Source organism: Molossus molossus, unplaced genomic scaffold, assembly GCF_014108415.1.
Source record: "Molossus molossus isolate mMolMol1 unplaced genomic scaffold, mMolMol1.p scaffold_m16_p_2, whole genome shotgun sequence".
Lineage (NCBI taxonomy): Eukaryota > Metazoa > Chordata > Mammalia > Chiroptera > Molossidae > Molossus > Molossus molossus.
Window position 1 is genome coordinate 22,987,074 of NW_023425355.1, and position 24,968 is coordinate 23,012,041.

Genomic DNA, 24,968 nt, shown 5'->3' on the forward strand with positions numbered 1-24,968 from the left:
TCTTATTTATGTACACTTTTATGCCCCTGTGCTATTGAGGGGAGAGATGTTCTATTTCATCTTTTCTCCCTAATGCTCCTATCGAAGTGTCTTATATCTCAGCACTGGGTAAATAGGTGTGCAACAAATGACAGTTTCATTATTAAAAGGAATGATTTCTCATAATTTTTTATCCATCATTAGTGACTCTAGTCCACAGGATTTCCATAATATTAAGTGCTTTTTATGTCAATTAATAACTCGCTGGCTTTCTTGCTTTATATAGATTTTTCTTATTAAACTTTACCATAAAGCTATTTTTGGATCCATTTTGTAACCACTTAAAGGACCTTATGAGACTTTAATACAACACTCTTATATGGGGTCTAAGGAGTGATCTATCATACACTTAATTCTACTTCAGCAAAAATGTTGACATTTCATGTTATTTTTAGGATGTTGGATTATATCTTCTGTCCTACCTTTCTTTTACATTGATTTTCCTGATCCATTTTTGAAGTCTGTTTTCTAGTTTACTGAAAGCATTTAAACTTCTACCATTCTTTTTATATCCTGAGAAAAATGTTCTAAGTTTCATTCTTTGCTGTCCATCTTTCATAAAATAACGAAATACAAATGAATGCAAACAATAATAATTTCAGATTGTGTTGTGTCTCATCTGCATAAATAAAAATAAGGCCAGTTTTGTGATCTTTAGTCAGTCCACAGAATGCTCATTTGCCTTCTTTCTCTTTTATGTCACAGTGAAAATAGAGAAGTAGGGGCTTTTATGTACGGGATAGGTTCTCCCTCCATCACAACTGCAGGAAGAGCAAGAGAAAACCACTGTCATTAATGGCACCGCTGTTCCAATGGTACCAGCCACAGTCTGGACTTTCGATGCTTAAATGGTCTTGGAAATACTATTTCCCTTGTCAAAATACTAACACCACTCCACAGATTGTATTTCTTTAGGTAAATGTTTAAATACAGGATCATGGAGTTGAAGGTTTAGAAACAGTAATAGGAACAACATGATACATCAGTGAATGAAACTTTCATGAAGAATCTTTGATTTTTTTTTTCCTTGACTGACTTTTCACTGATATGAATGAAGTATACCATCTTCTGTATAATATGTTGAAGGACACAGCTGCTGAAAATTACTTATTATCCATTCTACAACATTTTTTGCTCATCAGAAATGATTATTATATCAGGTAAGAAGCAGTTCTCAGAGACTACTTGTATAATTTGAATGAGATATTAAAGGAAAATTAACAACGGAGTGGTGCCTGGGCAGTCTGTGCATATATGCACACGTACATGTAAGAGCTTGACAACTTAAGGTAACATTTTGTAAATGGTGTTAATTTGTCTTTAATTGGACCAGAAGAATTGACTTACAGAAATGGGGTACCCCAGTGCCAGGGCTTTTAATAGCAATGAACCCCACACAGATTGTATCGACCTCATGATGAATTTTCTTTGCTAGCTAATGGTAACACAGAGTCAATACTGAAGAGTCTGTGGTACAACTTTTAAGTACTTGTTTTAATAAGTAAGATTTTACTGTTATTTCGATTTATAGTATTTAGTAATCAATGAGTTCTTATCAAAGAAAAATAATGCTAATATTTCAGCATTATATTCAGTAATGTAATTCTTCAAAATAAATTATTAAGAGACTAAGCCATAAGATTAGAAGTTTTTGGGTCTAGTAACTGGCAATATATCTGAAAACCAGAAAGTTAGAGAAAGGTTTCCGAGTGACTGAATTTATCCATCAGGTGGTGACCATGATCTTATATTTAACTGTTTAAGAGACTCTTAGCTGTTCTTCGTAGTCAATATGTGTGACATTCTGGCAACCTAGACTTTAACTTCTCAAAACTTGCTTGATTAACCGGGAAAGGAAGGTTACCATAGGGTCAGGCACAGTCGCAGCAACAGTGACAGTTTTAAAGCCACGTAGAAAACTATTCTAGTTCAGACCAGTACAGTTACTGATGGACAGAATGATGTTACAGAGACATAGAAACATGTTTAAAATAGTAAATTTTAAGCTTTTTTTGAAAAGGCAAAATGGTAATACCCTTGAAATGATGGTTGTTTTCTAAGATACGTTCTGGAAGTTAAAGGAGTACTGTGACCGTGTGTATGCAGTTCCCCGGGGAAATTGTGCAAAGCCATCCATTTATCAGAAACTTGGATTAAATGAGAACTTACTCTAATATGACATCCTTTTCATCCTGAGAACATCCATGTGACGTAGAAGTGTGACAAGCACTTACATTCTACTTAGAGATAATTAGCCTGTCCTCAAATAACACAATTATATTTTTCTTTTTTACCCCAGTCATTGACCAGATGTATTATAATCCAGTGTTGTCATTGTTATTATTATTTTTAAATGGTTTTCTTTTCATGGTTTCTTTTCTTTTCTTTTCTTTTTTAGAGAGAAAGAGGAAAGGAGAGATAGAAACATCACTGAGAGAGAAACAACGATTGGCTGCCTCCTGCATGCCCCCTACTGGGGATCGAGCCCAAAACCGCGGGCATGTGCCCTGACTGGGAATCGAACCAGGACCTTTCAGTCCACGGGACAATGCTCAACTCACTGAGCCACACCGGCTGGGCATAATCTATTATTTACCCTAGACCTGGTGATACGTGAAAGAGCGTCAAATGTATAACATACAGCGGTGGGCAAAAGTGGGTTTACAGTTGTGAGTACATGAAACTGAGTTTATTCTTGTATTACTATTTATTAATTATTTACTACAACTGTTGCCTACTGTCTGCCCCTGTATATTACTATTTATTCCTTTTTTTTTTTTTTTAAAGTAAGGAGATTTAAAAAAATATGTTTTTATTTATTTTTTAGAGATAGAGGAAGGGAGAGATAGAAACATCAATGAAAGAGAAATAACGATCGGCTGCCTCCTGCACGCCCCTTACTGGGTATGGAGCCCGCAACCCGGGCAAGTGCCCTGACCTGGAATCTCAGGCCATGGGATGACACTCAACCACTGAGCCATGCCAGCAGGGCTACTATTTATTCTTATTCTTGAGAACAGCCCTATGCCAAAGGACATACAAGAGCAATTAGAATCTGTTAGGCTTCATTGGCAAACTTTTAGGAGGTTGGCTAGTTACTAGCATACAATTTTAGGGATGTTTATGTCATAATTTATCTATAGTAATATTTCTTTCTGATTTTTCTGTTAAATTTATTAGCCAATGATCAATACTCAGTTATCCCCAAATATTACTGCAAAAAGTGTCTTTAAAAATTTTTTTTTAATCCTCACCGAGGACATTGTTCAGTTTTTTGTTCAGATAGAGTGGGAGGGAGAGAGGGAGAAAGAGAGAGAAAGAAACATCAACGTGAAAGGGACACACCGACTGGCTGCCACCCATACAACCCCACTGGGGCCGGGGACAAACTGCAACCGAGGTACGCGTGCCCTTAGCGGGAACCGAACCCAGGTCTCTGTGAACCGCAGGCTGACGCTCTAACTGCTGAGCCAGACCGGCCAGGGCGGAAATTTTTAGAAGTATGCACGTGGTCATTTTTAGGCCAGAATTACCTTGGTAGATTACAGAATTAGTAGATGTTTTAAAACCTTAGACACTTTGAACAAATTGAGGCTCTAGCCATGCATGCATATTAAGGGGGTATGCATCTATAAAATGATCTTTTAAAATACGTGCGTAAGTAGATCTTTGGGATGGTCCATAGCATAAGTGGCTCAGTCCAGTTTTGGAAGTTGTTCTAGCTAATCTTGAGAGAAAGTATTGGAGTAAACCCAACACACTGCTTGCCACCTAATGCCACCCAGTGCCAAGATTCGCATCCCTCATTGAAATTGAGATCATGGAGAGGCTGGGAACTATTTTTGTATCTATGGATGTAGAACTACCAGGTCATTTGTTTTCATTAACTTTAGGAACAACAGTGTAAGTTTAAGTAGATAAGGTTGAGAAGTATCTTTGTACCCAGCATGAATCTTGGCAAACTAGAGTACTAATTAAGTCACTAAATATTCACAGTTGATTGCATCACAATGGGTTTCCCACTATAACGTCCAGACCATCTTTATTTTATTTTTTCATGCCTGTCGGGGAAGAAGAGGGGAAGGGAAAGTTACAGGCTCATTCCAGTGTATGCTGGGACCTTTATTGGTATTTTTGTGTGTGTGTGTGTGTGTGTGTGTGAGGGGGCATTATTTATTTATTTATTTAATCTTTATTGTTGAGAGCATCCCAGGCCTTCACCTGACCATGTTAAAATTTTTTTTCTTTATTGATTTTAGAGAAGAAGGGAGAGGGAGACAGAGATAGAAACATCGGTGAGAGAGAGCATCAATTGGCCGCCTCCTGCATGCCCCACCCCCCCACTGGGGATCAGGCCCACAACCTGGGCATGTGCCCTGACCGGGAATCGAACCGGCGACCTCTGGGTGCATGGGTCGACGCTCAACCACTGAGCCACACCGGCCGGGCAAACCTGACCATGTTTAAACGTAGCCATATTTTTTCTAAGGGAGTATAATGCCTGGAAAGTTTTTTCTTTTTTTTTTAAACAGTGCTAGAAAAATACTTAGTTCTGTTATCACGCTGAATCAGCTCTTAAGAAAATTGATTTGTATAGGTAGAAAAGGTATTTAAGAAGACTCTTTCTCTTTTGCAGGCCACAGTATTACAAAATAATTGAGGAGTGTGTTTCCCAGATAGTGCTGCACTGCAGTGGCATGGACCCAGATTTCAAGTACAGACAAAGATTAGACATCGATTTAACTCATCTGATAGGTATGCAGACTAATCCTCAGCATCCTTTGATTGTGTTTTCGTGCCTTCTGTCTGATAAGCACTTTTTAAGGATAGCTCTCTTACTGAACTTCCTCTATTAATATCTGATAAATCACTGTGTCTGTGGGTACTCAATCACTGTAATTGTTAATTATGATGATCATGAGAGTTCTGCCTGTGTGATTGAAAATATGGACCTATTTGATAGGTTTGAACACTCTTGAATTCAGGCTAAAATTAATACCCCACGTAAAAACATTGTATTATTATAGATGAATGCCTTGCTGCTTAGAAATATGACTCTGAAATCCTCCAATTCAGTTTATGCTGGTACCTTAATGACTTTACAGAAATCATGTGTACAATAGGGTCTACTTGGTAGTATAGCTATGTTATTCATGTTCAAGTTTGAGAAAAGAAATACAGAGTTATTTCAGCAATTTAAGACTTTTTAATTCTATCCAAGTAGAACAATTTATATTTCATAGACCTTAGAGCTAGAAAAGAATTTCAGAAGATCATGTTCATCTACTTGGATTGCTGAGGAAATGCCCTTATATCATCTTATACTCATAATTAGCTATACTTTCTGGAACAATCGCTGGATTAAATGAAGACCTTTCTTGTGAAATATGCTGTGCTATCTGACCTTATAGTTAAGCACTTTTATACCTGATCGAAATCACTATTGCTAAGATTCAAGCATGAACTCATTTGTCTTGTCTTTAAAGGAAGAAAACAACTGCTGTTGAATGCCAATTATATGTTATTCTTCACTCCATAGCACAGAGCAGACTCAAAGTAATATTCAGAGATGAATTCCTTCTTATTATTTATTACATGTTATTCTTTTTAAAAATTTACTGAGAAAGAGAGAGAGAGAAACATTGATTTGTTGTTACACTTATTTATGCATTTATTGGTTGCTTCTTGTATATGCCCTGACTGGGGATTGAACCTACAACCTTGCCATATTGGGATGTGATGCTCTAACCCACTAACCTACCCAGCCAGGGCTGTTGTTTTAAAACTCCTGCTCCCTTATTCTAGGCAATCTAGAGACTTCTGTGACAGAATAAATCACCAACCTCACTTTTCTCTTCAATACATTTTCTCTGTCTCTCTCTCTCTGTCTCTCTCTCTCTCTCTGCCTGCGTCTCTGCGGAATTTTTATGGACCATTTGTATTACAAGAATTCTTCCATGCTAATGCTAACCTTTAAAAGGGGACTTTGATACTTTTTCCATGTTAACCTTTAAAATGTGACTTTGAATGTCTGTATAACATCCCATTTTATGGAATACCATATCGTCTTGACTTGTTTCCTATTTCTAGAATGTTTTCACAATTTAAAATGAATCTCATGTGAACGTTATTTGTATAAATGTTTGGCTTTTTCTTTTTATTTCCTTAGGATTGATTTCTGTAAGTGAAGGTATGAATTTTGAAGGCTAAATGCTTTTTACCTTTTCTGGAAATTACTGTGAATGCTAGTGTCCCTGCATATTTTTCATTGAGCTTGATAAACTCAGTAATTGATTTCATATTTTGTTGAGAGAGTTATAGGACACTATTTCCAAATATTTGTGTTGGCTTATAATCTATAATAGGCCGTCGCTGGCACACATGCTGTACTGTTGATTTTGGCCAGCTCATTCAGTGTTCACAGACAGTTGTTCTGTGTACTGGGTTGGGGACAGATGAAGGGATCAAGTGACAGAGGATAGTCAGCATTATAGACACATTATTACCTGAACAAATCACTTACCTTTTCTAGGCTTCAGTTTCCTCACTGTCTACATTTAGAGAAGTCAAATATGTGTGTGGTTCTTAATATTTTATGGTCAGAGGCCTTTTGGAGAAGCTGATCAGTGCTGTGGAACACGCACACATGCACATTCACAAACATCTGCAGGTGCTTCAAGGGCTTCTAGGAAATCTCTGAATCTCTATTTTAAGACCACCTGGATTTGAGCATAGAATCTCTTCTGATTTCACAATTGTGTAGATCTTGTATTGAAAAAAAAAATTTCTTTTTCTTTATTGAGTTTTAGAGAGAGAGGAAAGGAGAGGAAGAGAGAGATAGAAACATCAGTGAGAGAGAACATGGACTGGCCGCCTCCTGCATGCCCCCCACTGGGGATCGGGCCCACAACCTGGGCACGTGCCCTGACCGGGAATTGAACCAGTGACCTCTTGGTGCATGGGTCGACGCTCAACCACTGAGCCATACCGGCCAGGCTAGATCTTGTGTTTTTAATAAATTAGATAATATTCCTGCCTAATTTCTGATACCTTCCAATGGAAATTTATGTTATTATTTTTTACTGAAATAATTAATTTTTGGTACAGATGTTTCTCCTTTTCCCCTCATTGACACCGCCATTGCCAGCACAGCACAAATGTGGCCCCTCTTTGAACTCATCCTTTACAGTTTCCTCCTTATTTGCCTTGCTTCAGTCACACGGTTCTTTAACAAAAAAGAAAGAGAAAGCTAAATTTCGATATACTGAGACATGAGAGAAACTACCAGTCTTTAACGTGCACAATTTGATAATTTTGATATTTGTATACCCTTAACACCATCATTACAGTCCATATAATAAACATCTCTACCACTCCCAACAGTTCCTAAATTCTCCTTTGGAGTTTCTCCTTCCCATGGCTCCCCACCTCTCCCCATCCTGAGACAATCACTGATCTGCTTTCTCTTAATATAGATGATTAGGTTCATTTTCTAAAATTTTATGTAACTAGTAACATACATGTACTCTATTTTTGCCTGGCTTCTTTCATTCAGCACAATTATTTTGAGATTCATTTATGTTGTTGTATTATATGTACCAATAGTTCATTTCTTTATATAACTGAGTAGTAGTCCAGTATATGGATATAGTGCAGTTTGTTTATACATTTACTTGTTGATAGACATTTGGGTTCTTTCTAGTTGTAGGCTATTATAAATAAAGTTGCTATAACATATACAAGTCTGGGTGTAGACATATGTTTTTATTTCTTGGGGATAAACAAATAGGTGTGGAATAGCTATATACAGAAGAGACTGTACATATAATAATGAGAGTATTGTCCAAAAGAGGTTCTTCGGCTATTTATATTCTGAAATGTTTGATTAAATGTGAGAAGTTTACTGTTTATTTGCTTATTTACATAATATATCCTGCACCAATCAGAAGTTATTTAAGTGAAATCTTTCTTGAGGAAACCTGAATTAATGAATATTATTGTATCTCTCCTTCTAATTTTATATTAAGGTTCATTTTGAATCTTAATCACCTTAACCATAGATTCTTGGGGGCCTCTCCAAGCATAATAAACTACAAAACTATTTTAAAAGAATTCTATAATTGTAAAGGTTGCAAAATAATTGAATGCCTCTAAAAATGATAACTTAGTCAAATATATATTTAGATACATGGTTTTATGCCTCAACAGTACTATCATTGAATTCAGTTAGTGTGCAAAAGAAAGACAATTCATGGTGGTTTATGTGTTCTGTATAGTCTAGGTCAATGTCCCTTTGATAGCAATTGATATGCAGATGATTGTCTACATAGTAGAATTATGGGGCTGGCAGCCACACTTTGCCTGGAGATCTGATCTTTTTTTTTTGGTCACGAATAGACTCTTGTGTGAACAAGGCAAAAGTTGAAGAAAGTGAACAAAAAGCTGTGGAATTTTCAAAGAAGGTAAGGCTTTTAAAATATTAGCCATAATTGTTAAATCAATAATTGAATCATAATATATATTCCACCCTGTTTCTTTTTAAAAAAATTTTTTTTTCTTTATTGATTTTAGAGAGGAAGGGAGAGGGAGAGAGAGAAACATTGATTGGCTGCCTCCTGCATGCCCCCCACTGGGGATCGCGCCCACAACCTGGGCATGTGCCCTGACCGGGAATCGAACTGGTAACCTCTTGGTGCATGGGTCGACGCTCAACCACTGAGCCACACTGGCTGGGCCGCACCTTGTTTCTTTATGTGAGGCTCTATAAATGTTGTTTCAGTTACATAATACTTCATTTTTCTGGATTCAAACATAACCAGAGAATATTGATGATAAGATACGGTTGCTACTGTTCCCTCCTCATCACCCGTAATCCATTATGGAAGAAAAACATGAGCCGTATTCTACTAAAGTGATAAGTGAAGGATATATTTTGGAGCGATCCACCAAAATATAGTTCCCCATTTCTGTTGTACAGCTCTCACTTACAATAGGTATCTCCTTTGAGAATTGTGAGATGTTTAGCTAGTCTTACCTGTTACACTCTATAAAGTCATTGCTGTTGAGAGCAACAGAATGGTGCAATGTTTTCTCCGTGTGTGTATGTGTGTCTCTCCGCTTAGACTAACCTCCTTTGAATTTTATAATTATCATTTTTTAAAGGATGCTGCTGCTTCATGTAGTCTTGGAATCTGCAGTTCCCCTTATGTAGATGCCAGCTTTATGAATATCTTAATTTCATTTAGATCTTAGGCTGTCTTTTCCTTGTGTCACGAAAGCATAGTTACAATTTTATTAGCTTTCACCTAACATTGCATTTCGTTGTGGTGGTTGTTCTAGACCCTTTGAAGTGTTAGTATAGTTTCTCTGCTGTTGGTGGCTGGGAGAAGGAGCCTAAAAGCTCTCCAGTTTTAGCCTCTGACGGCAAGATAAAGTGCTTACATATGGCTGTCTCCTCAAAGTTATGACTTACCTTGGAGATTAGATAATCACTTTTGCTATCACTCTAGAAATTATAGAGTATTACTGAAGTTACTTCAGGGCATCTGAAGAAATGTCTTTGCTCTTTCAGTTACTAGAATAGATTTTTAAGAGCTTGAGCATAAAATGTTTGTGTGAAGCTGTCATTTTTATTGGTGAAAGAAAATGTACGCTTTTGATTAATAACCCTTTATATTTCGAATGTTCTTGTTTTAAGTAGCACATTTAAAATTCCCTTTGAAAATCTTAGACTCCTCTTAATTTTTCCCTGGCACTGTGATTAGACACCACAAGACTGGAGCAAATTGTGATGATCTATCTGGTATAATTTTCTGTAAGCATATGTTATGGGAAAAGGAGTCCTGAAATAATAAAAAAGAAATTTCAGTGTTTGATGCTTTATTCTCATCATCAACATTTAGAATGAAAACATGTATGGTCTCCCTGTGGTTGACTACATACCTTCTCTTATTCTGGGTGATTTTAAGAGGCAGTATAAAGCCGTTTAAAAAAGAGAGAGAGAGAGAGAGATTGAGGGGGGCTAGAATGAGAAGCAGTAGTTGTAAGATCTGATCTCAGTTTGCCACTAATTAGCTGTGACTTTCAGTAAGCTTCTTAGTCTCCTTTGATCATAGTTTCTTTGTCATTAAAAGGAGTGGATAAATTTAGTGGATTTGTAAGCTTTGAGCCCTGTTTGGGGTAAGAGCAGGGCAGGATGCAGTAAATGGTTATTCACCGTTCAGATGATCTCTTTGATTAGCACATGGTAATTTAACCTCTTATGTTCCCTCTGGTAACATTTTAGACAGGTGTTTTGGTTACCCACGTGGAGGAGAATGCCATTATGGCGTATATCATTCTACTGTCAGATTTTGGATGCTAGACAATTAAGATTATAATAGAAATATTCTCATTTGTATGAATGTACATCCATTCGAGTATTCTGGAAAGTGCAGTCTCTTTTCAAGATCATCGTTAAGACGTTGAACCGCTTGCTGGGTAGTTTTTAGGATTCATTTTCCAATTGAATACATTTGAAAGTACTGGATAAAACATTAACAAAGACGAATAATTCTAAAACCTAACTTTCAAAAACAGAAAAAAAGATCCATTACCTATCAAGAGAGACTTCTCAGTTCACCCTTAGAAAACTTTGTCTGGTGTTTTTTTTATCAGCAGTGACAATGGGGTGTGCTTACCTTGGGTTGGGGGCACGTTTCCTCTTCACTGCCCCCGCAGCCATGCTGCACCCCCACAGGGGTGCTCAGTTGTCATGAAAATAATCGAGCCCTGATATTTTGAGTGGCCTGCGGATTCAGCGAAGCAAGAGACACTCCCCTTATTTAATACCTAATGTTGTTTAAAGCTTTCTCAAAACTATATTATGAAGTGTACATTGATGGTGGTGATCATTGCAGTTCGATGAAGAATTCACAGCTCGACAGGAAGCTCAAGCTGAGCTTCAGAAAAGAGAAGAAAAAATCAAAGAGCTCGAAACCGAAATCCAGCAGCTTCGAACCCAGGTAATGAAACGAGCTATAGACTTTGTGTCATGTCACAGTGAGTTTGATGGGAGGAAATTATCTTGTTAGATGGTAGGAAAAATATGACCAGAAGCTGACTTTTGGCAGTTTCACATTTTCGTTGAAATAACTACAGATTTGATTTTCCAGGACAATAAATCATTTTAATGTTTGGATAAAAATACGGCATTAGTCGCTTAAACTGCCCTGAATATCCTTAATGGAATATATTACACCAGCAAAACTGTTTCTGAGATGAAATTTTCATGACGATTTGAAAAATTAGATGCAGACTATTTTCTTTTGAAAGTAACATGGAAATGCTCCTTAATTTAAATGATCCCCAAAGGTTTTTGAGATCTCTTTAAATCTCGACGACCATCATTTCAAAACCTATACACTTTACATTGACACCTACATTCTTGTGATGAAAAGATCCCATATACACTTAATCTTCATTCTACTGTCTAAACTTAAGAACTGATTAAGTACTCTCAGCACATTTTATGTTTTAAATGAATATTAAGAAATATAAGACCCGTTCTTAACACAGTGGATGCTCAGGGGTTGGTTGATTGATTAGATCTTTTGCCATCACTTTACTGAAAAGTGACTCCAAAGTCACCGGAGCACTCCAAATTATCCAACGCAGTGTGGCCTACGCTTAGCCTGTTTCACTCATTTCATTTCTTTTTGCTCAATCTTCCTTTCTCTTTTTTTACTATCATCTGACTTCTCTTTTTATATCTCTGAGAACTTAGATTCTCTTTTTGACCCCCAAATGGTGACATTGCCCAGTGTTCTGTCCCCTGCTCTTTTTCGCTGTATGTCCTCATACTAATATCCCATTCAATATTTTAATTCAAATGTCACCTTTTAGTAGGTAGCAGGCCTCCTGAGTTTCTTATATTTCCAGCTCTTGATTGTCTTTCCACATGGATGTTGAAATCAAACCAGCTTGATCTCCATTCTTATATGTTTAAATTTCACCACCAATTCTTTTGATCATGAAGCTAGAGGGGTTTTTGCCCTCCCCCTGCCCCCCACAGCCCCCAAACCTCTTCTCCCTGCCTATAGTCTCTTCCTCCTCAGATTCCTCCTTTTTGTCGGTGGCAAATGAATCCTCCTAAAACACTGCCCTGATTATTGTCAGTCGAGGCTTTAATATGTTCAGTGGCTGCCTGTTGCATTCAGGATTAAATGAAAATCCCCTTACCAGGAATTTGAAGGCCTTCTATCGTGGGCTCCCTTATCTCCCCTTTGCAGCCGAGTCTCTCACCGCTCCCCTAACCGCAGCCTCTGTGGCAGCGAAGTCACCTTTCTTCCCTTCACGTTTAAAATCCACCCTGCCCACACTCCCTTGCGCCAGCGCTTCCCAGACATTAGTTACAGAGATGCTAAGAGGTTTGCATGAGGAAAGCATTCCGTAGTCCAGTACATTTGGTACACTTGAAATTCTCCTCCTGGAGAGGCAGAACGCGCATTACCATATGAAAGGGTCTGAGATGTTCTACACTGAACAAACCTGTCCACGCCTTTCTCAGGCAGCTTTCCCAAACTCATCGAACCACAGAACCCTTTATCGCAGGCCACCTATTAACATCTCCTGGAAAATAGTGTTTTCATGGCACTGGGTGGAGAAATGCTGACTGAATGTTACTCTCTGTCAGAAGTGCCCCTCCCTTGTTCATCTGTGTCTGCAAGACACGTTCTTTATAAGGATAAGCCCAGTACAATATCCTGTGGAAAGCTTCTCCAAAAACCCCATTTAGGGATTTCCGTGGATTTCTAGATCACTTTCGTAACCATTCATGTCCTATTTGTGTGTGTGCCTGCTTTGTTTCTTCCACTGGAGCATAAACACCTTGAGGACAGTGTCTTTACTTCTTCTTCTTTTTAATCCTTACCCAAGGACATTTTTTTTTTTTTTTTTTTTATCCTCACCTGAGGATATTTTTCCATTTTTTGTACAGATAGAGCAGGAGGGAGAGAGAGGAAGGGAGAGAGAGAGAAACATCGACGTGAAGGGACACATCGAGTGGCTGTCACCCGCACGACCAACCAGGGCCGGGGACAAACTGCAACCGAGGTACGTGCCCTTAGCGGGAACCGAACCCGGGTCTCTCCGGACCGCAGGCCGACGCTCTAACTGCTGAGCCAAACTGGCCAGGGCTCAAGGACATTTTTTACGTTCATCTTCAGATAGAGTGAGAGGGAGAGAGGGAGGAAGAGACAGAGAGAGAGAGAGAGAGAAACATTAACATGAAAGAGACACTTCGACTGGTTGCCACCCACTCGACCCCAACCCGGGCCCGGGACAGACTGCAGTCGAGGTATGTGACCTTAGTGGGAACCGAACCAGGGACTCTCTAGACTGTGGGCCGACGCTCTAACCGCTGAGCCAACTGGCCGGGGCGTTGTACTTATTATTCTTATTCAATACGCTACTGCACCTAGGGCAGGGCCTTGCCATTTAATGAGTAGTTGATTATTTATTATTAAATTAACTAATCTGTAAAAGTGCAGATTCACATAGTACTTTCTAGTGCACCCCAAATTGTGTCACATATTATTCATTTACAATATTCAATTCTCAGTACTCTATTGTAGCTTAATTGAATTATTCCGTTCCTAATTATTCATTGGAGGGAATAAAAGGGCTGTTATGATTTGATTTTTAAAGGAGGGTAGTATTTCATATAAATGTTTGAGATTCTTTATTAAATTTGTTTCTCATATTAGTCACTGTGTATTGGCTATCTATTTCGGTTGGATATATGTAGATACACACACACATTCATATATGCGAATAAAATACATGGACAATGCACACTGAATAATATTAGAGACATTTTTGTGATCCAGTCTACCCATGATTGTTAATTTTTCATGATCTTGTAAATAGATCAGTCCTTTAAGTTGATTATTCCAAAAATATGTTTCAACTTAATTATTTTGTAAAGATATTTCTAAGTTTAATGAGCACAATTAAGTAGTCCAAGTAGGAAATTCATATTATTTGTGAAGAAGACTTGCTCTCCAAGTAAAAATATCACTATACCAAGAAATTTTATTGGTTTTAAACCTTTTATTCAGTTAATCTAATGTCATATCTTGATTACAAAAGATGTCTGTTCATTGGTAGGAGTTTCTTAGGAATGTTTATAATAAACAACTTCACTTTCATATTCATTTATTTTGTAAAGTGAACCATTGTGATCAGTAATTGTTTAAAGAATCATATATAAATTAATCATCAAAAAAGCAGACAGTATGGAATGCTATCTTCTCTTTCATCTGTCATCCCTCGTGTTAGAGAATGAGTTTGAAGTTACTTTCCGGTAGTAGAAATAAGTTCTACTCTCCTCATAATCCAATCCGAGTGAATTAATTCTCCTCATGGCAATGACAGCTATTCATGAAGCTGTCACTATTCACAGTCACTATAGTGAAATGAGGACTTCATTAGGTATGAGAAGAACCACATTCAAATCTTAATCACGCCCTGGCCGGTTTGGCTCAGCGGTTAGAGCGTCGGCCTGCGGTCCTGAGAGACCCGGGTTCGGTTCCCGCTAAGGGCGCGTACCTCGGTTGCAGTTTGTCCCCGGCTCTGGTCAGTCGTGCGGGTGGCCGCCACTCGATGTGTTCCTTTCACGTCGATGTTTCTCTCTCTCTCTCTCTCCCTCACTCTACCTGAACAAAAAATGGAAAAATGTCCTCGGGTGAGGATAAAAAAAAAAAAATCTTAATCACATTTCAGACTATGTGACCTTTGATTAGTCATTTAACATTTTTGCAGTTACAGTTTCCGCATCTATAAGCAGTGAGATAATGGTGAGATAAGAATGCTCTACCTATATTACAGGCTTATAATAAGAATGAAAAGAAATAATAGGTGTAAAAATGTTGATAAACTTATATTAATATGCAAATGGATGTTACTTAGTGTTAATTATTGGTATTAGAAGACAGCTGCGTCACCTGTGCTCTGAGATAGACTCTGTGTAGAGCTGGTTGTCCCCAAAGGTATCAAATCTATGACCCTTTAAGTATTGTCTCATATTCAAGCCAAGGAGTCTGACAGGCCCAAGCCATATATATTGTTTCTTCTTTACATGTAGTTATCATGAAAGGTACATTTTTTTTTCATTATTTTGGGCGAGTGTTTCATGAAATCTTTGAGGGTTCCCACTTTCCCAGCATTAGTGTGTTAGCAAAAGTGGTCAATGTCCAGAGTTCATGATGCTTTTCTTACCGATACACGTCTTTTCCTTGTACTGGGAAACTCTGAGATGTTGCTCAGTTAAATAAAGTGCATGTAATCTTAAACAAAGCACGGAGGTCCCCTGATAAGTTTTCTTTGCTGCTACATTTTACTGTGAGCATTTCAACATCGGGTCATTTATCTTTCAGGGTCATGGCCTCTCAGGTGCGGAAGGAATTCCAGGCCCTCCACCACCGCCACCTCCTCCCCCTCCTCCGCCTCCTTTACCCGGAGTGGCGGGTGGTATACCACCACCACCACCACCACCACCACCGCCTTTGTTTGGGGGACCTCCTCCCCCACCTCCCCTCGGAGGACTTCCTCCTCCCCCAGGAGCACCAATTGAACTGCCTTATGGAATGAAGCAGAAAAAAGTATATAAACCCGAGGTGTCCATGAAGAGAATCAACTGGTCAAAGGTAATACTACAACTCGGTTTTTTTTGGCTTTGCCTACCCATAGTTGATCATTACTGTGTTTGTAACTGGACTGCTGTGTATGAGGAGTGTATAATATATATATATATTTTTTAATCCTCATCCGAGGACATTTTTCCATTTTTTGTACAGACAGAGTGGGAGGGAGAGAGAGGAAGAGAGAGAGAGGGAAACATCGATGTGAAAGGGACACATCGAGTGGCTGCCACCCGCACAACCAACCAGGGCTGGGGACAAACTGCAACCGAGGTACATGCCCTTAGCGGGAACCGAACCCGGGCCTCTCCGGACCGCGGGCGGACGCTCTAACCACTGAGCCAAACCGGCCAGGGCGAGTGTATAATATTTGAGAACATGACTCCTGACTCTCTTGCTTTTCTTTGTACATTCACTGTCTTCCATTCATCTTTCCTAGTATAAAATGGCAACTCCACAGATAATTTGAAATTAACGTAGGTGGCAAAAGGAAAATCAAAGTGAAAGTGGTGTTAGAGAATAATATAGAAAAAATATATCACCAAATGAAAAAGAATGGTGATTCTTTTTACCATTGTTAACTTTAAGTACTGTAACAGTAAATGCAATCTTTTTTATTATTGAGCCTTTTTTTTTTTTTTAATCCTCACCGGAGGACATTTTTTTTCCATTTTTTGTTCAGATAGAGTGGGAAGGAGAGAGAGGAAGAGAGAGAGAGAGAAACATCAACATGAAAGGGACACATCGAGTGGCTGCCACCCGCACGACCAACCATGGCCAGGGACAAACGCCAACCGAGGTATGTGCTCTTAGTGGGAACCGAACCCGGGTCTCTCTGGACCGCAGGCCGACGCTCCAACCGCTGAGCCAAACTGGCCAGGGCTTATTGAGCCTTTTTATCTTAGTTATTTGTGTTCGTAGGGAATGACTTTTTTTTTTAGTTTTCAGATAGTTTGGGTTAAGTGTTAATACTCAGCAGTGAATAACCCCATTGTTTTTTGATATGTATGAAAGTTTTTTCTTTTGAATATTATTTTGCTTTATTATTATCAAATAATATGTCTTGTAAAAAGCTTATTATTGAGAATTACAGAGTCCCCATTCATTAGGAACTACTCTTCTAATGAAAATACAATTCCCCGGACTACCATTTGGGCAAATGACTCATCTAAGAACATACAGTGAAACGTGACAGTATCTATGTAGTAAATCGGTTTGACCAGAATAATGTTTAAATCTGTTTTCAAGTTAAGTATATACTTAATGCTTTGCTCATAAAAGTAAATGAAGTATAAATGGTTTTATTTAAAAAAATTTTTTTCTTTATTGATTTTACAGAGAGAGGAAGGGGGAGAGAGAAAGTTAGTAACATCAATGAGAGATAACATTGATTGACCACCTCCTGCATGCCCCCCACTGGGGATCGGGTCCACAACCCGGGCCTGTGCCCTGACCCGGAATCGAACTGGTGACCTCTTGGTGCGTGGGTCGATGCTCAACCACTGAGCCACACTGGCTGGGCTAAATGGTTTTAGAATGTAGATTTTTTTTTTTTTTTAATTAGGCACAATCTACCAAACTTAAGGATCCTGAAGCTGTTGGCTCAGTTATTTGTGTGTGTGTATGTAGTGCTATGTTAATGTATCGTGCAGTGTAATGGAACTTAGGTATCACAAAGCAATACGATTTCCTGGCAAATGCACGGTTCTAAACTGGGGTTTCAGTGCAGTGGCTAAGAGCACAATTTTCCGGAGCTGCACTGCCTGTGTTTAAATCCCATCTTTGCTGTTTACTGCCTTGGGCAGCCACTGGAGCTCTCCGGGGCTCAGTTTCCTCACCTTTAACACGGAGATAATAATAGATCCTTCCTCAAAGAATTATTGTGCGGATTAGATGAGATGAACTGATATTTGCGAATCACTTGAAACAGTATCAGACACACATTAGAAGGTGTGTGTGGACTATTATGGTCATTGCCTTCAACCTAGTCAGTGAACATGGAGAATTCACATTTCTGAATCTCTAGTTTCTCTATTTTTAAAAATTCAGGAGCAAGAAGAATGTATGTTAGTTGAGGAGAGGATTTACTACATTATTTTTAAGATTTCTCCAGGAGATTTAAAAAAATGTAATTTGCAGTATGGCCTATTGCTATCATGTACCTTTTCTATGTACTAATAGAATTCGGTGCCTTTCCTGATGAATATTTACTTAAAAAGTGTCATTTTGATAGATCCTAAAATTGATCTAGTAGGTAAATGAATAAAGGAGCAATCATTCGACTTTGGTGAAAGTGAGTTCTTGAAGGATTAAATATAATGTTTTAGAAAGTAACCTTTCTTATTTTTGTTTCAGATTGAACCCAGAGAATTATTGGAGAATTGTTTCTGGTTAAAGGTTAAGGAGGAGAAGTTTGAAAATCCAGATCTCTTTGCAAAATTGGCACTGAATTTTGCTACCCAGATAAAAGGTACATTTTATTTTTTTAATTATACATTCTTTATTGTGGTACTGAATTCATTGCTTTGCTAAAATTTCTACTAATGTATACACGCGTTGTCTTTTGACACTGGACAGAGTCAAACATGAGTAGATTAATACATTACCTGTATTTACCTAGCAACTAAAGTAGGTAGCTCTTTTTCCTTTTAATTTTATTTTGCATAAATGTTATTCATCTGAAAATATAGGTTTTATTTATATTGTTTAATATGTGTTATTACCCTGCTATTATAAAGTTGTCATTTTTACTGAGCAGCAGAGATGAGTTTGTTGATTTACCATGTAAGATAAAATAATGTAATGGTAATGGCTTGAAGTTCTCATGATGTTGGAATAAGATTGATGTCCTAGTGCTGAAATAGTCTTTCCTCTTACTTTTGTACTACTTATCAATTTGATTTTTTAGGAAATTTTATAGTTTTTTTCTATAAGCAGATTTTTCTGGAATACTATCAAAATCTGGTCCCTAGTAAGGATATTTTATTGGTTTGATAATAGAGCGCCTTGTTTATGATTAGCTCCTTTGTTCTTGCGCATGTGCCGCATACTTTTGGTGCTACAGAGGTAACTTCCCAATCTTATAATTAAATATTGTGGCTTGTGAATTTTTGATAGTTTATATTAACATTACTGTTTTACTCAATGTAGAATTGATGGTTTAAGCATAGGATTTTTCAGTCTGAATGAGTGTTTACAACTAAGAAATTGATGTGCTCCGTATTCCCACGCCTTTGGAATTAGCACCTTTACCATTCATTTGTCATAATGTGCCCTAGCGGGGCGGGGGTGGGGGGGGCAGAGAGAGAGAGAGAGAGAATTTATTCCTTTTTAGCCTTTCTGTCAGCTTGCACACTGGAGGTGCCTGCACTGTTGATTGTTCCTTGTAAATTAAAGTTCACACACACACACACAGAAATGTGGGGTGATTAGAGTATTCTGAAGAATTTTGACATTTTAAAAATTTTCTCTCTTTTGGTCTTTTTTTTTTTCTTTTTTGCTATGGTAGACCTTACATGTGAAGGGTTCTTCAATGACTCCAGAGAGTTCTGTTTATTATGAATACTTTTTTTAAACTGAAAAAGTAAAATATGCTTATATTAAGGTATTCATATACTTTAAAAAAGAAAGAAAGGAAGAAAATATACATGGTGCATATATCCCTTCAATCCCAGATGAACAGCTTCTTCCCTGAGAAATCCACTCTTAGCTAATTTCTCACATTGCCTATGAAGCACAAGTGTATGTGTGTATGTGTGTGCGTATCTTTATGTCTGTCTGTCTATCTATCTATCTAATTTTGTTTACTTGTTTGTTTTATTTCCTGCTGTTTTAATTTTATGTCCTTGGTTATTATCCATAATAGCTTATGTTTATCTCTTGTGTTCTTTTTATATACCGCATAGAATTCTGTGCTGTGGGCCTATTTGAGTTGATTTCAGCAGTCCCCTAGGAGTGGACATTTAGGTTAGTTCCAGTCTCACTGTTTCAGGCAATGCTTCAGCGAACAGGTACCTAAATACACCTCTGTGCACATGGGAGCTAGCTGTAGGATAAAGTCTAGAAGCAAAATTCCTGGATAAAATGCTGTGTACATTTATAATTTTGATGGCTATTACCAAATTGCCTTCCAGAGAGTTTGTGTCCATTTCTAGTGCCACCTAAAACATGGGAGTATCTGTTTCCCACAACCTTTGCCCATCACACAGGGGAAAAGGGTAAACCACGCATCTTATAATTTTTACTTCTTAAATTAGGAGTGACGTTGAGCAGCTTTTCTTCTGTTTTCATTGGCAAGTGTAATTTCTTCTTTTCCTCGTGAACTCTTCCCTCCAGTTCTTTGCACATTCTGTATTGAGCAGTTCCTATTTTACTTATTGATGTACTTGTATTGAGTCCCACAAGAATCATAGGTTTCATAAAATTTTAGCATTAGTCTAGACCTTAGAAGTGACTCTTTATTTTACCAATGAAGAAAATGAAGTTTGAAACATAGAGGTAACTGGAAAACCCATTGGAGGGTTCCTAAACGTAGTGTGGCAGAGTGGGGGAAGCCAGAGGAGATGGAGTTACACACATTTGCATTCCAGCTGTGATACCTGTAACCGCCGAGACTGAATTTTCTCATCCATAAAACAAGTCGACTAATGTTTACCTAGTAGTGTTGTGAGAATTAAATAAGGTTATACATTTAAAGCCCCCAGCACAGTGCTTAGCTTAGCAGGCACTCAATAAATATTAATTCCCTTTCATTTAACGTGTGTGTGTGTGTGTGTGTATGTGTGTTTTGTTTTAGTAATTGACACTTAATACAACTGTTAATTCAGCAAGAGAATTTCCTGCTCCTAGAGCAGCAGTCCAGAGAGCCAGTCAGTTACAGTGGAAGCGGTTCTTGCTGTGACTGGTAAAATCTCATCAAACCGAAGTACAACTAAACAAAAATCATATAAAGACTGCCATGCACTCACTACTGAGAATACTGTATTTCCATTCCTCTTCACTCAGAGTCTGAACGTTTGAAGCAATGCTACGACTAGTTCTTTCCTAATCTTGAGTATTTGAGTACAAATCAGGCACACCTGTCAGTGCCATCACTTTTACTAAGATTTATTTCTGAAGGGACATTTAAGGGAATAATTAAGCATCATAGCGTATTCCCGACAAGTATAATATGGCCAAAACACATTTTCCTGATACAGAAGTGCCATTTATTTTAATAACACTTAATAACTATTGATTGATCTTCCTGTAATAGCTGAAGTTCCTTTTCATTCGCGGGGCCTTGATTTATAATTTGGTCAGTAGGTGGCGGGATCAGTAAGAAATCAGCAGGAGGCCCTGGCTCCAGTGACCCACACTGCCCTGCTGTCCCTCTCTCCAGGGCATCGCTCTCTTCCCTGTTCAGCTGCAGTCACGAAGGAGCCACACACTCATGGTTCCTCAGACCTGTTTCCAAAGCGCTCAGACCCACTATTCTAAAACCTCTGAGAATTTCCTCCTCCTGCAAGGGGTTTGGAGAGGTCATGTCTCCTGTTTCCTAAATGCATTGTAAAGCATTACTGGTCTGGGTTTGAAGAGAATGTTTAATTTAGGTATTTAAAGTTGCTTTGGATTGCTAAATAGAAGTTCTAAAATACGCTGGTTCCAATAACTATAATATTTAAGTGTATAAATATTTAATATAGGAAAGTACCATTAAATTAGACTTTCGATTTGAATTACTTAGAGTTAGAGAGACATTTATTTTTAATTTTCTATTATAAACCAAATTATTTTTATTTTAAGAGAGAATGGATCTCTCATTTTATTCAATTTCTATTCGTAGAGTCTGCACTATGTGCAGGGTACTATCTAAGTGGGAGGTAGAACCCTGGCTGGTTTGGCTCAGCGGTTAGAGTGTTGGCCTGCGGACCAGAGAGTCCCAGGTTCGGTTCCCACTAAGGGCACGTACCTTGGTTGCAGTTTGTCCCTGGCCCCAGTTGGGGTCGTGTGGGTGGCGACCAGTCACGTGTCTCTCACATTGATGTTTCTCTCTCTCTCTCCCTTCCTCTCTCTCTCTCCCTTCCTCTCTCTCTCTCCCTTCCTCTCTCTCTCTCTCCCTTCCTCTCTCCTCCTACTCTGTCTGAAGATAAATGCAAAAATGTCCTTGGGTGAGGATTAAATAAATAAATAAATAAATAAATAGATAGGGAGGAGAGAAAAGAGTAAGGCTTGTTCCTGTACCTGGCAACTCATCGCCTAGTGAGGGGGAGAGGAAGAGGGGCGCTGCATTTAATCAAGTTCTATTAAATGTCAACATAGATTTTTTTTTAAAGCCAGAGCAGCACAATATGGAAATAGTTATTTTTCCTTGGGGGAATTGGAGAGCGCAGAGGTGGTATCATGTGAGTTGGGCCTTGATGTTTAAGTGGGATTTCAATAGGGGAAGAAGGAAAGAGGGCATTCTAGGCAAAGAACACCATTAGCAAAGCGATGTGGGGAAAGGTGAAGCCCATACTGTGTTCAAAGCACAGCCTGTTGGGTTGAGACTTGGGGGTGAAGGCAGTAAAGTGGACTTCATATTGAGGAAATGGGGTTTAGATTTTTTTAAGCATTAGGGGCCCAAATTTTTTAAAAAATATGTTATTGTTTATTTTTTAGAGAGGAAGGGAGAGACAGAAACATCGATGTGAGAAACATTAATCAGCTGCCTCCCGCACGCCCCCTACTGGGGATCGAGTCCAGAAACCCCGGCATGTGCCCTGACCGGGAATCGAACCAGGACCTCTCAGTCCATGGGATGATGCTTAATATACTGAGCCACACCGGCCGGGTAAGGACCCAGTAATTTGATGATTAATAATTGAGCAGGTGTTTGGCACACAGACAGGTGATGGGAATTCACAGATCGATGAAGGAACATTGATTGTGAATAAATATCAGTAGGCTAGGCAAGATACGATGATAATCCAACCAGTATGTACTCTTAATCTCTAATGTGTGTTCTAGTTCCCAAATCCTATGTTCCCAAGCTTATAATATTTAGGTGGTTCTTACAAGCCATAATGATGCTGTATGACAAAGTTTATCTCAAAATGATCTATGGATTAGTGAAAAAAATTTATATATCTATATATATTAGAGACAGCTAGAAAAGACCCCATTAATACTTTTGAATATACACCATATATGCAACCATTGAAATTTGTATTTGTGTTCTGGTTTTATTATTTGATTTGATGATATTTGGTGACATAGAAACATCAAGGCTATAATAATAGTGTCATTTTCCTTAAAAATTTATAGTAATCATAGCTAATAGTGATATTATATAAGAATTAACATAATGATGGCTAATATTAACTAAACTTGAAATAAGAATAAAATATGTAGGTTATAACTGCTAATTCTAATTAGAATTTCTAGGGTTCTCTAGAGGCCTCAGGAAGAACAAAGATTGTGTGGAAGTTATAAGCAATTTCTTGGTTTTAATGTTGCTTAGAGGAAATATAAGAAATAAACATGAGAGGTTAATAAAATCTAGGTTCTTCAATAATATATTTCTATAGTACAATTCAGCTTTAATAATAACAGAAAATTGAGGTATTTATATAAAAGCACTTTTCCTCTAGGATCATATCCTAAATTGTGTTTCTTAGTCTCTGAATCAGCTGGCTCCTTTTGGAGATACCTGCTCTTTTGGTTGCTTAATAGTCGTCTATATTTAGTAAAGCAATGAAAAAACAAAACAGTGGTAAGATCTAATTCATCTCTGTCTTTTTGTTTTTTTTTATCCTCACCCGAGGAGATTTTTGCATTTATCTTCAGATAGAGTGGGAAGGAGAGAGAGGAAGAGAGAGAGAGAGGAACATCGATGTGAGAGAGACACATTGAGTGGCTGCCACCCACATGACCCAACCAGGGCCAGGGACAAACTGCAACCGAGGTACATGCCCTTAGTGGGAACCAAACCCCAGTCTCTCTGGACCGCAGGCCGACGCTCTAACCGCTGAGCCAAACCGGGCAGGGCCATCTCTGTCTTCATAATGCGGGAATTCTTGGAATTGACTTGAAAATAATGAGATGTCAGTCTCAGAGTACACACCCCCATAAGATGGTGCTAAAGTGTCCTGAGATCCCTGGTGTCCTAATAAATAATTTGTCATCTTAACGGCACAGTGTGCATGATCTGTAGTGTAAGCTTTAATACAGAGAGAACAAATGAGAAGAATTCATTTTTTCCGGTAGCCAACTAAAACTCATACGTACCTGGATATAATTGTGTCATTTTATTATATCAAAATTCAGATTTCTATATATAAGTTAACTGATTATCTTTGTCTATCACCTTACCAAAGCTTTTACAATTAGGAACATTTTGCCCAGCTGGTGTGGCTCAGTGGTTGAGCGTTGACCCATGCACCAAGAGGTCGCCAGTTCGATTCCTGGTCCGGGCACATGCCCAGGTTGTGGACCTGATCCCCAGTGGGGGGCGTGCAGGAGATGGCCAATTGATGTTCTCTCTCATCGATGTTTCTCTCTCTCTCAAATCAAAAAAGAAAAACAAAATTTTTAAATAAAAAAAATTAGGAACATTCTAAGTGTTCTAACATATGCTGACACATACATTCATTTCCAGTTGTCCTGTTCTAGCATTGATCGATCACTTTCTGTAGAAGAAGGAACAAGGAATCTGAGAGCCAGAGATACATGCCATTATTTAATTATGTTTCACTAATTGTAGAGAGAAGTTGAGACAGCCTTCTTAACGAGTAGGCGTCAAAATGGCTCTATCTTTACATACTGGTGTTGGTGTGGTGCTGTACTGCTTCTACTAACAGCATCACTATTAATAACAATAATAGCAATCATCATCATAACAATTATAGCAGTAATAGCACATTTATTAAGCACTTACTCTGTCCCAAGTACCGTGATAAGCATTTTCGATCCATATCTTATTTAGTCCTCACACCAACCCTAGATACTATTATTACTGTTTTATAGATGAAGAAACTGAGGGTATGGGAGATTGAGCAATTTGTCTTGTTTACATAGCTAGTAAGTGGCAGAGCTGAGGTTTGAACCCAGATGTGTTTGTAATCACTTACTTCCCTGTGTTGTAACATTGACTTTTAATGGCTTTTATGCCCTCAGTCATTTGTGCGTTTTCTTGCACAGTTTAACTGATTCCTTTTTAATGCAATAGTTTCACGTGTATTATTTTGTGAAAAGTGTAATCTTATTATACTGGCACAGAAGATGGTTCTT

The 24,968-nt window shown here is 38.2% G+C and overlaps 1 protein-coding gene across 1 annotated transcript in view; it reads left to right on the forward strand.

Moving 5' to 3' along the window:
- The window catches only part of DIAPH2 (diaphanous related formin 2), a 924,489-nt gene that overhangs the window by 242,943 nt on the left and 656,578 nt on the right, over window positions 1-24,968 (forward strand). Inside the window, exons 12-17 of the mRNA XM_036270453.1 lie at window positions 1,083-1,199; window positions 4,676-4,794; window positions 8,437-8,501; window positions 10,938-11,042; window positions 15,456-15,725; window positions 18,075-18,189. Coding sequence (XP_036126346.1) covers window positions 1,083-1,199; window positions 4,676-4,794; window positions 8,437-8,501; window positions 10,938-11,042; window positions 15,456-15,725; window positions 18,075-18,189 — 791 coding nt within the window. The remainder of the gene's footprint in view (window positions 1-1,082; window positions 1,200-4,675; window positions 4,795-8,436; window positions 8,502-10,937; window positions 11,043-15,455; window positions 15,726-18,074; window positions 18,190-24,968) is intronic.